Here is a 13,318-nt window from a genome sequence, read left to right on the forward strand (position 1 = left end):
AGCCACTGGAGCTCTCTGGTGAGGAAATCTCCCTTTAGTTTCTCTACAAAGAGGTTAGCAGAAGTCAGCATCAGGCCAGTTCTTATTACAGAGTCATGAATCTGGAGGTAGTTATGGAAATTGAAGACCTGTCTGATGAGATTGATGTGAGGAAGATGGAGAATAATCCTGCAGTCCAGCAGGTCATCAAGGATATGGTGACAAGAAACTTTTCCATGCCAAGCCAGTATTACAATATCTAGAGGTAGTATGTCAACATTACCAAACAGCAATTGAGTCAAAGAGGTGTAAGAAAGGTACAGAACTGTTTCAAAACATTGTTAGTGTCCTTAACATAGCGAGGTAAGAATAAGACATGAGACTGGAGGAACACACTGACTAATACAGAGATGGGTTCGGTGACAGAATCTTGACGTTTGAGAGAAGGACATCTGGAAATACTGCCTTCATAAATTTTAGGTGGGAGTTTATTGACATTCCAAGAGTAGTCGTCAGCTGCAACTTGTATCCGAGTAAACATATTCTTCAGCAGTTTACATTTTCACACTCACAAAGCTTTGTGAATATGTTTCAAATGACTCAGTAGCCCAATCTTGGCGTGAAACATACGTCCACACAGATCACATGAAATGGTTGGGGCAGGGCAGATCTGAGCTTGACAGAGCTTCCATGCTTGTCGTTTATCCTCTTCACATTGCCGTCATTCCTCTTCAAACACCAAAACTGTTGTAGAAACAGTGTGACCCCAAAGTGTACGATTCTCAGCAATCGTATCTCAGGATTGAGTGTTAATTCTAGCTCTTTTCATACTATGCTTTAGCTGATCCTTGAAATGCCTCAAAGGGGCTCCATGAGGTCTTGTGCCGGTACTGAGTTCACCATACAGAAGTTAACAAGGAAGCCTGGTTTTACTCATGCGGTGAACGTGCCCTATCCATCTGAGACGCTGGCCAATGATGGTAGCCTCAATGCTTATAGCATGTGGTTTCTCAAGAACTGCAAGGTAGGTGACCCAGTCCTCCCATTTGATGTTCAAGATGGATCTAAGTTTCTGCTGATGGAAGCGCTCTAGCTTTTTGATATCCTAACGGTAGAGGGTCCATGTTTCACAACCGTAAAGCAGTGTTGATATGACAACAGCATGGTAAACCACGATCTTGGTATTCATTGTACGGTCCTTATTCATGAAGACACTGTGGGAAAACATCCAATGCTGAGTGGGCAGCACCAATTCTCCTATCAACATCTTGTAAGCAATTAGCATTTGTTGAAAGGATACTTCCTAGATATAAAAAGTAGTAGACCTGCTCCAATGGAATATCCGCAATGGAGATATTGAAAAGTGGGAGGTTAGATCCAGGTGCAGGCTGTGAGAGTACTTTGGTTTTCTGAACATTAATGGAGAGACCAAAACGATTATAAGCACTCTTGAAACAACTGACTGACTGTTGCAGCTCCTCAGATGTGAGAGGAGGTGTGGCAGCATCATCTGCATACTGCAATTCCATAACGGAGGAAATCTTAGTAAGCTTTTGGGAGCAAAGTCTTGCCAGATTGAACAGCCCCCCATCAAAGCAATAACTGACCTTTACACCTTGGTTATCTGTAGATGTTCTATATAGCATGGCAGCTAGGTAAAGAGTGTTGGAGCAAGCCCACATCCTTGTTTCAATCCATGAGTGATTGGAAATGGATCAGAGATAATATTTTGATGAACAATTTGCCCAGCCGTGTTATCATGAAGAGTCTTGATTAGATCTACAAAATGCTGTAGACAGCCAAGTGTTTCAGTACTGTCCACATAGCTGGTCTCAGGACTGAGTCGAAAGCCTTTTGCAGATCATAGAATATTAGGTATAAAGGAGTCTGTCAAGGTGTCACCTGTGTGGAACTAGGTCCCGAATTACAACTCTGGATGTGATCCAGTAAGGTGATAATGAGGCCGCTCCACTGGAGTACAGACGCCTTGTGCAGCCACCCCTAACCTGGAGAACAGACGCTGCTTAATGGATTCCAGTGGCATTTCCTCCACTGTGGGGACCATCACGCCACCCAAAGGGGCTCATTCGCCCGAAGCCTTTGGCCCCCTTAGGGAGTCAGGTTATTTCCCGCTGCCCAACAAATAGATTAGCTAAAGTATAAAAATTAACATGGGATATCTACAAAAAGAAATGTCTATCAATAAATACAAAAATAAAACACTACAACACAGTTATAAAACCAGAAGCTACATATGCAGCAGAAACACTCTTTTACCTGAATAAACAATCAAAGACTGACAGACTTCAGAAAATTGAAAGGAGGATTGGAAGAACCTGCATCAACAAAAAATACCAGAAAGATGGACAGTGGTGGTTAATACCTAACAAAGTCGTGTACAAAGAGCTAGAACTCATTACAGATACTATGCGTAAGAGGAGACTGGGATTCTTTGGACATATCATAAGGATACAGGATTCGAGACTTCTGAAACAACTAGTACAACACAATCTCGTCTCAAAAAATACCACAACAGGATGTAAATGGATCAGAGAAGTAAGAGAGGATCTGAAGGAAATAGGCCTTACAACAGAAGACACCACAAATAAGATAAAATTGAATACAAAACTCAAGAATACAAACCTCCGCTTTACCCTTACACAAAACAAACCAACAACACGCACATTTTCAACTGAGGAAAGGGCACGAAGATCGGAGCGTCTGAAGAAGTACTGGGAGGACCGCAAAGCCCGAACAATCCCTTCAGAGACCTGAACGACGGACTGACTTAAGTGATCCTATGTGGTCATAAAAGAAGAAGAAGAAGAAGAAGAAAGGAGTCTGTTGCTCTCTGCAATTTTTCTGGATTTGTCTTGCACAGATCATGTCTGTTGTGCCTCTGGACATTCGAAAACGACACTGCAACTTGGGTAGGATCCTCTCAGAAATAATCTGCAGGCAATTGAGCAAAACTCTAGCAAGAATTTTATCTGCTATAGATAGCAATGATATATCTATGGTTGCTGGGGATGTAGAGGCACATCACTGAGAAAGTCTTCAGCACTTCAGCAGCACTTTTGAACTCTGATTGAGAAGAGTGGAGAAATGTTCTTTCCAATGTTCTAGGATTTCTTGACTATCAGTATTATCAGCAGCTTTCAGTGTCCCGGAGGAAGAGCAAGTTGGGCCATATAACTCCTTTATGCCTGCATAGAAGTTACGCAGGTCTCAGGCATCAGACATACTTTGCAGTTCTTGAGCTTTCTGCTGCCACCAGTTGTTCTTTATCTCTCTTATTTGCCTCTGTCATTTATGCTTGAGTTTGAGAAGGTGCGCTTTCTTTGCATCTGAAGATGGATCTTGAAGAAGGGATAGATGAGCTTCTCGTTTAGCATTGATGACACAAAATCTCTTTGTTGTTGTTGTCATCAAACCAGTGTTGTCTTACATTTTTCTTAAAACCAATGGTTTTTCAGCTGATTCTGTGATTACTTTCTGCAATGTAGCCCATTCCTGCTCTCCATTCTTTATGTTGACTGGAGCACTTGCCAGCATGTTGGAGATCATGTTGTGGAAATTCATGGCAGTGGGTCCATCTCAAAGTTTAGATGCATCAAACTTCTGCCTGGATGGGGTTTGAAAATGCCTGGGTGGTTTACAGCAAAGACTGATTCTAAGATGAAAGAATAGTAACTTGTGATCCATCCAGCAATCAACAACATTTCTAGCTGTCCTGGTGATAACAACATCCTTCCTCTCACATTGTCGAGTGATGATGTAGTCAAAGATGTGCCAATGCTTAGAGCGAGGGTGCATCCATATGGTCTTGAAGCGATTAGGTAGGTAAAACTGTGTATTAGTTATGAAAAGTTAATGTTCTGTACACAGACCAAGAAGCAGCAATCCATTGGCATTACAACTACTGAGTCCTTGTTGGCCCATTACATTTTCCCATAGCAGATTATCCTTCCCAAGTCTAGCATTGAAGTCACCTAGTAAGAAGAGCTTATCTTTAGTTGGTACATTGGAGATGGTTGTGGAATGCAAGTTATAGAACTGGTCTTTAGCATCTTCATCAGCATCTAATGCAGGAGCATAAGCAGAGATGAGAATCATGTAACTATCTCCGGAGAGTGGTATACGGAGAGTCATAAGTCTTTCACTAACTGCAGTTGGGACAAGTTGGTGATTAGCAGCTATATTTGTCTTCACTGCAAATCCAACACCATGAATACGATGCTCTCCATCCTCCTTACCCTTCCAAACGATGGTATATCCTGACCTGGATTCAATAACTTTGCCTTCACTGAATAATCTTGTTTCAGTCAAGGCAGCTACATCAATATTCAATCTAGGAAGCTTGTGGGCAACAAGAGCTGTTCTCCTTTCAGGTCTGTCACTCTCTTTCGTGTCAAGCAGTGTTCGGACATTCCATGTTGCAATTACAAATTGTTTTCCTTGATTGCTTCAACCGCATATGGAGTGACCCACAAATGTGTGACTTCCGAAGTTTAGCCCACCTTTTCTAGGGCCTTCCCCATTTAGGGGTGGCCAGCGGTGTTCCTAAATAGGCTTGCCCAAAAACAGGTGCAGGACTGCATTCCCAAGTAGTCACAATTCTTGAAGGACTACCATCACACACCTGCTGCCAACGTGCAGTTCCAAACTGAAGGCTTCCAGTTTCACCCGAGAACCTGCCTCCACCACCCTTATTCAATTGCTGTTAGACTTGGAGTGAAAAGTGACAGCTGAAGGAAGTGTCACTGGCATAGATTTGTTTAAGGTGGATCACAGCTTGCCAGGAAGTGACCCACACACTATGATTTCGGAATCCTTCACCACGGCACATATGCATGAGACATGTGGTGTCAAATACCAAAACTTCTACACACCCTCACAAGAATACCATGACTGGCTTAGGTCTGTGTTTACTCAAAAAAAAAAAAAAAAAAAAAAAAAAAGAAAGCATTGGAATGTACCCTCTGTTCAGGTAGTCAGGATGAGGGACTGTTCATTTATATGCCGTCTATGGTTTTCAACACGAACTACGACTTCATACAAATTTAGCGCTAAATTCATAATAACATTTACATCGTGCGACCTTAAACACCTCAACTCAGATTTGGTCCCGCACATAGGCTGTTCTTAAATTTCTTTAAGGCATCTACGGGAGTGAATGTGTTGTTAATGTCCCCATCCAATGGTTAAATCACCATCAACAGTACTATCTGCCCTCACTCCATATGAACACTATGGAGAGGTTTGTATTGAATCAAGGCTTTTGGTACCGTCAAACGGGGCGATTTCGGACATAGAGGTGACTTCGGACAATATGGTAGTTTTGCCAGTTTTTGTTGCATAACAACGAGTCGCCGCTGCTTTGCACTTCCGCGCGCGTTTTATTTTGAACATGAGGTTCTGTTTCCCGCGTTCCGTGCTTTTTATTACGAGTCGACTTCATATCTTGGAAATTTTACAATATGCACTTTCATTGTTGATTGTTCATGCATTATCATTAAGCTGATACTTTCTATTGTCGCGACCAGAAGGAACGCATTATAACTACAGTTCTTAATGAGATAAACTGACTAAAGTATTTATGAGCGATTGCTGTGGAATTCTGGTGTGATTTCGTGAAAAGTAGTGTTTTACGCACATTTTATTGAAAACTGAAAGTAGTCTGGGTGATTTCGGACAATGCCTATGTCGCAAACTTACAAGCTAGGTATTTCACAACAGTACTTGCACGATCAGGGAAACAAATTAAATAAATCAGTACTAATTTTCCCAAAAGAAGATCGTTGCAAAGCGTGGAAACAGCTAGGCTAAACAGAGGTCAAGTGGATAGAAAGAGAAATAATGCTTACTGACTAAAATCATAATTCATTTTCGAATTACACCAAACTTTATTGAGAGAAGGTTAAATAATAGTAACTAAATTTCAAATTCAGTCAGGCAAATTAAAGGGATAAAATTAATAAATTGTAATTAAAGATTAAGCTCAAATCCAGAGAGGAAAAATTAAAGAAATTAAATTAATAAATTGTAATTAAAGATAAAGCTCAAATTCAATGAAGTAAAATCAAAGGAATTAAATTAATTATACGACCTTCGGGTTCTTTAAAATTAAAAAGCATGGAAACCAATTAAAAGGAAAAATAATCTGAGCTCACAAAGCAGTACTTTCAAGAAATCTTCAGAGAGGGTAAACTAGGAATAAGTAACAACCGAAAGAAATGAATCCAAGAATGGGGTACTTAATTGATCACTTTTTCCAAACCAGGTTTTCACACAATAGTATATTTCAGAGTGAAAAATGTTTCTTAGAAACCACTTCAACTGCAGAACGGGAGCAGTAACATGTGAAATCCACGATAAATAGAATCAACACAAACGAACTTAGGGAAGGAGAAGACAGATTAAATATATAAGTGATCCACAGTTAGAACTAGTCGCCAACGACCAAAATTATCGGCAATTAAATATTAGTAATTCACAACAGTCAAGCATAGGGAGAAATAGAGACACATTACAGGATCACATCTCATCCCAAGAACGGAATTCAACAATTTCTCTCGTACCGCCCGTCAGCTGTCTGCACATAACAAAGGACAGAGACGGCAAATGTCAAAATAACACAGGCAACGCCCACACACATGTAAACACTGCTGTCATGGTGACGGGGTCACATGACGAAGGCCCACAAAATGGCTACCCACCCAGAAAGGAAAAAATACACAGCTGAATGGTGACAAGAAACAATTTCCAACTCTTAATCACTTCCCTGCTGGGGATTTTCAGATTATAAGGAATTAACACGTTCAACAACATTACAAACAGTTACACAAAGCCCCAAATAATTGATAATAAATTTATAATTAAAAAATGTAGATTACAGTCTATTAATAGTAACGGCAGAATACGTTTCTCGTGCACGAAGATGATTTGGACAGTAGAATATTATCCTTTTAAGTACTTCATTAAGCCAGACAAATTTAACCTGGATTTATCTGATTCCCTTCTCACATCGTTAGATTTCCTGGTAACAAAAGTGGATGCTTACTTACAGATTGTACTAAGGTCGTAGAGAAAAAAAATAAAAGGAAATAGAACGGCGATAAGGACATCGCCCCTTGGCGACGTGATCACTCAGGGTCAATTACAACCCACATCTTTTCTTCTTTCTTCTCTTAAAACCAGTCAAAATCCAACAGTAATCGCAGAAGCAGCTCTGTCGTGTCTTCACTTTCCAAAACAACCACTCTCGCCTATTGTCGTGCGTGCAAGGAGTAAAAGTGAGTCTAGTTCCGTGGTTGCTCCTAGGTGGCAGTACAGTCTCCACAGCATGCCTACTGAATGCCGGCGCTACAGTGGCGGACAGCGTAACTATTAGCTCGCAGCATAAGACACTCCTAGATCAATTTCCATGAGTCGAAATAATTATAAAATTTAGCTTTGATCAAAAGGTAACTTGACCAGTGTCTAGGCACACTACAATACGCATCTGAATTCCATGACACCTAGAAACTATCAGAGGCAGAAAGGAGCTACTTCAAGGTGTAAACGAACCAAATGTATTACAAATTACAAATTACAATGTATTACAAAAAGCCATCTGTGATATTAAAAGTGGCAAGTTGTCTTATAGGAAAGCATGTGATTTGTATGGTATACCTAGGTCCACCCTACAAAATAAAGTGCAGAAAGTACATCCAAAAAAATTGGGAGGACAGCCAGTGCTAAATGAGGAAGAAGATGAAATGCTAAAACAGGGTGTTATCAGGGCTGCACACTGGGGATTTCCTTTCACTAAACTGGACATAGGTATTTAGTGAAAGGTTACCTTGATAAAGCTGGCCGGAAAGAGAAGAGATTTTCAAACAATCTACCAGGAGAAGAATGGGTTCAGTTATTTCTCAAGAGGCATTCAGAAGATCTCGCTGTTCGCCTTAGTGAAAATATAAAAAGAGCTCACGCGGAGGTGAATAAAGCAGCTGTAGAAACGTATTTCGCCAACATAAGGCCAATGCTGGAAAATCTTCCTCCCAGCAATATCATAAACTTCGATGAAACCAACATGTCAGATGACCCGGGCAAGCAACAGATAATTGTAAAACGAGGGAGTAAGCATGCTGAAAAAGTAATGGATTCATTGAAATCTAGTGTTTCTTTAATGATGGCAGCAAGTGGAGATGGGAAACTGCTCCCTCCATACGTTCTTTATAAATCAGAGCATTTGTGGGACACATGGCAAGAGGGTGGTCCACAAGGTACTCGCTTCAATAGAAATAAGAGTGGGTGGTTCGATCTGCCAATATTCGAAGACTGGTTTTTCACAATTGCGTTACCCTATTTAAAGAAGCAAAATGGACGAACAGTGATGATTGGAGACAACCTATCAAGTCATGTGTCTTTGCGGGTCATCCAGGAGTGTGAGCGGAACAATATATCTTTCATTCTCCTCCCACCAAACAGCACGCACCTCCTCCAACCGCTGGATGTAAGCTTCTTCAGACCTATGAAAGCAGCATGGCAAGCCGTATTAACTGAATGGAAGAAGTACACTCGTGAGATCATTTCTAAGGACACTTTTCCGTCTCTTCTGAACCAAACATTACGTAAGATATCAGCAAATTCTGCTGATAACATAAAGAGCGGGTTTAGAGCCACAGGCCTAATTCCATTTGATCCAGCTCACATCATAAACAAACTGCCAGATAATGAAGAGGTTCGGCAATGCAGCGCAGAGGCAAGGACTTCCAGTTTCGAGGAAATGCTCAAGGAAGCCCGTTACCCTCCAACCAAACCTGCTACTTCCCGCCGCCGCAAATTAAATGTTCTTCCTGGGAAGTCGATTTTGGGCCATGACTTCCGCTGAGATGAAAGCAGAGCAGAAACAAGTGATAGTGCTCGAAACAGCAGTGAAAGTGAATCCGAAGAAACGCACAATAAAGGCAATGACCAAGGTAATGAAGTTCTGGTGTTGCAAGAAGATGTTTTTCTACTTGCAGATTATAAATACAAATTGAAGAACAAAGAGCATATGAGGCAGTATGTTGGTGTGGCCACAAATATTCGTTCAAGGGATGTGGATGTCAAATTCTTGCGCCCACATAAAAACAGCAAAAAAGTGTTTGTGTTCCCTAACATCCCTGATGAGGATACAATAGCTAAAGAACAAATTTTGAAAATACTTCCAGCCCCAGTTGAGAAGAGAGGAATGTTTATTTTCAGAGAAAATGTGTTTTAGACGTATAGACCATAGCAGCTACATGTTCATTATATCGACCCTTTTTTCATTACAATTTGCATTGTTTGTAAGGAAAAATATTTAGATTTTTCAGCAGGATTTCTGTGTAGTTCATAGCTATTAATATTTCAATTTACACTGGAACATTTTACATTTGCCTTGTTAGAAAATAAAGATTGATCAGTAACACATTAAATTGATAATCTCAATTATTTTAACCAGCTAATCAAATTTTGGTCACCCTTAGCACACTTTTAATAACACTGCACGGAAGCAGAAACAACGTGGAATAAAAAAAAGGACTCTCTGTGTCCGAAATCACCTATTAAGCTTTGAAACTTTGGACAGCTGTTTAAAAAGTATGTGCGTCCAAAATCACCCCGATGTACGGGGTGAATCCGGACACTTCTTTTTGTTTTCTCACGAACACATATGTTGGCGTATATTTTTCGTTTTTAGTGTATCGTAATCATTGGATATATACCCCATTATATGGATGATAAACAATACAATTTAGGATTCCCTTAGTGAGTTAAGATGGAAATAACCTCAAAACCGTCCGAAATCACCCCGTTTGACAGTATACAATCTAGTGATTAGAAATTGTATACCACCACCGCTCCTACCCTGCCACCCAATATTCTGATGGTGAAAACTTTTTCCACCAATGGGACTCAAACCAGCTAACCATAGTGTCAGACCATAGAGAATCGACACCATACTGATCATGGCCATCACGTGGGTTGTATGGAATGATATGTTGGGCAAAGATTAAATTACTGTGATTCTACCTAGTGATACACCAATGAAACTACTACCACCAATCTCTGAGACTGACAAAATGTTTGAAATATTAAAATAGAGGTTTAGATAATAGCTTCTCTTAATGCATTTTGCTAGATGAAACAATAAGCATTTTCTCCTTTCAGCCAGATAATTCTTCTATTGTAATGATCATCTATGAAACATGTTTTAGTAATCCTTATGGCTGTACAAAATTATTTGACAATTGAAGACATCTAGTGGTGCCTCATTGTAGACTATAGTCTTGTTTCTTAACTGTAAAAAATCTTCATAAGTCTGGCTTCTTCACAGAATGGGGAGCATAGTGACCTTCTGTTCAGAAAGCCCTAGGTTCAATTCCTGGCTAGGTCAAGAATTTTATCCACATGTGCTTAATTCCCCTAGCTTGGGGATCTAATGTTTTGTATTCATCTTAATATGCATAAATATTCATTTACATAAGACATTACATCACCAACAATTTCAAAATATGCAATACTAAATACATCCCTCCACATAGTGTTTGTGTCAGGAAGGGCATCTGGCTTTAAAACTAGCCTAGTTTATTGGAAAAAAAATACCAGGAAGACTAACAGTATGGAATATGAAAACCTTTGTAACAGTATCATTACCTGTGTTGATGATCTTGATGGCAATGAGTTCTTTCTCCTCACTGGATTTGAGAAGAGTCTTCCGTTTAGTTACTTTGAGACGAGGCTGCCATATGGTTACATCATATACAGTTCCAATTATCACTAATATGAAGAAAATCAGGAGGAGAATACTGAAAAATATAAAGAAAATTACCCAAAAGATATTTGTAATGCACACAGTGGTGTGGTTTGAGGTTAAGTGGTTGAAAGAAGCAAATAGAGATATAAGTATCCAGGCGGCATGAGGAAAAGTAAAAATAAACAAATGAAGTATATTGATAGTGTTCACAGAAGATTTAAATCTGGAACTGTTCCAGGTGGTTTGGGAAAGGCAAGGGAGAGGCACTTGTTACAATTTTTGACCAAAAATATTTCAATGCCTAGAAGGAATAGCGGCAAATCCTAGCTGTTTGGCTGAATGGACAATGTAATGGTTTTTGGATTAGAGGGCCCTTGTTCAGTAGACTGCTGGGCTGGAGATTTTAGCCTCCCCAATTCTTCTAGCATGCAAAGTGGTAGTTTGTGTTGATCTTAATATACATCTCTTCATTACACACATTTACAACACTACCTTCCACCAATAATAAACACATTAGTATTAGGAAGTGAACCTGACCATAAAACTGGCTTACTCCACATGTAATATCAACAGAAGTAACTGAATAAAGACCAGGAAAGAAAGGAGCAATGGAAGAGGTCATGTGACTACACACATTAAAAAAAATAGAAATTGTACACCATGAAGGAGCACATAAGTAGGTGCAGGGATAAAACATGGTAGTATAAATAAAACATTAAAATATTGGTACACCAAGCATTTATTGTACGGCAACAAACATTTGCAGGATGCACTCAGTACAGTGTTGGACCACCCGTAGCTCAGAGACAGGCGGCAATATGGTCGAGCAAGTAGGCATGCAGATGTCACATGTTCTCCTGAAGAAGATCCTACCATAGCTGGTACAACTGACCCTCCAAATTTGCTGCAGTTGCTCTCCAATCTCATCTGATTTGGACACCCTGGTGGCCAGGGAAACATGTTGACATCACAAAGGCAGGCTAGAAATTCCTGTGTTGTGTGAGACCAGGCATTATCCTGCTGGAAAATGGGGTTGTCGAGCTGCACCAGGAAGGTAAGCACACATGTTCGCCTCAGAATTTCCTGTGCATACTGCTGTGTCATTAGGATTCCTTCAATCACCATCAAGTGAGGAGCAGGAATTGTAGGAAATGGCTCCTCACACCATGACACCTCTCGTTGGGGCGATGTGCTGCTCTACAATGAAGCATGGATTACTGTGCTGGCCAGGACATCTCCAGACTCATACTCAGCTCTTTGTCTGTACCCAGACAAAACCGTGATTCTTTTTTTTTTTTTTTTTTTTTTTTGCTAGGGGCTTTACGTCGCACCGACACAGATAGGTCTTATGGCGACGATGGGATAGGAAAGGCCTAGGAGTTGGAAGGAAGCGGCCGTGGCCTTAATTAAGGTACAGCCCCAGCATTTGCCTGGTGTGAAAATGGGAAACCACGGAAAACCATCTTCAGGGCTGCCGATAGTGGGATTCGAACCTACTATCTCCCGGATGCAAGCTCACAGCCGCGCGCCTCTACGCGCACGGCCAACTCGCCCGGTAAACCGTGATTCTTCGTTGAACACCTTTTGTTATCATGAATCCACAACCTGCCAATCTGCCCATTTCTGGCAGAAATTCAAACATGTTCAGCAATGCTCAGGTTATATAATGGTATATGTCATAAGGGATGCTGCCTGGATATGGTACTGATGGACACAGGTGTATCCCCAGATGCTGCAACATGTCTCTGCACGGTGCACAGGAACACCCATGGAGTGCTTATAGCATGAAACGATTCTTCCTGCTGGTAATCCGTTGTGTCAAGCTGAACCTTCTTGTTGAAGGTATGTATCCTCACATTTCCACTGCATCTAACACTGACACGTACTGTAGGCAGAATGATTCAAGTAATGAGCAATGCTCCAAGACTTCGAACCTGCATCTCTTAGTACAACGATGCGACCTCTCTCAAACTCGTCTAGCTGGCTTGTCAAATGGGATATTGGGGCATGCTGTGTTTTCACTCAACTTAGGTCCATGGCTCACACTGCTCACACTACTACTAAGGCCTTATTCGGTGTCTTGCATCTATTAATAAGGGAGGGACATGTTTTCTGTCTGGTGGTGCTTGCACACAAGCAATCAGCATTAAACTCAAATGGGACACCTGTCAGCCTGTGATGATACTGTGTGGGAATCATTTATGTTGCACATGTTGGTTTTTTTTTTCTTTTTGGAAGAGAATTGTACAACCATTGTAACCTCTCCTGAGGCAAGAAAGTTAACAACTATTGTTACTGGACTTCAATTTCCTGCAGATCAGCATCAGGTTGGAGTTGATGTTCTAGCCAGTCGCATGCATGTTCTATCAGGAATAGATCAGGAGCCATTGCTGGTCACTACATTACAACATGTGTGCTGAATTACATCCAAGTGGACCAATCTTTCTAGATGCTGAACTCTTTTTGTAAGTTAGTGTACTTAGGCAATATGAGTAATTGCAATAACCACAGGGACACAGCTCTGTCTGGCTTACTTTCACTTACTTATGCTGTCTCTACTTTATCATCCTTCCT

General features: G+C 40.7%; 1 protein-coding gene across 2 annotated transcripts in view; it reads right to left on the reverse strand.

Annotated features, from left to right (window-relative positions):
• The window catches only part of LOC136858548 (nose resistant to fluoxetine protein 6), a 233,412-nt gene that overhangs the window by 174,040 nt on the left and 46,054 nt on the right, over window positions 1–13,318 (reverse strand). For both annotated transcript variants that reach the window (XM_067138166.2, XM_067138168.2), the window contains one exon: window positions 10,645–10,796. In XM_067138166.2, coding sequence (XP_066994267.2) covers window positions 10,645–10,796 — 152 coding nt within the window. The remainder of the gene's footprint in view (window positions 1–10,644; window positions 10,797–13,318) is intronic.

Source organism: Anabrus simplex, chromosome 1, assembly GCF_040414725.1.
Source record: "Anabrus simplex isolate iqAnaSimp1 chromosome 1, ASM4041472v1, whole genome shotgun sequence".
NCBI lineage: Eukaryota > Metazoa > Arthropoda > Insecta > Orthoptera > Tettigoniidae > Anabrus > Anabrus simplex.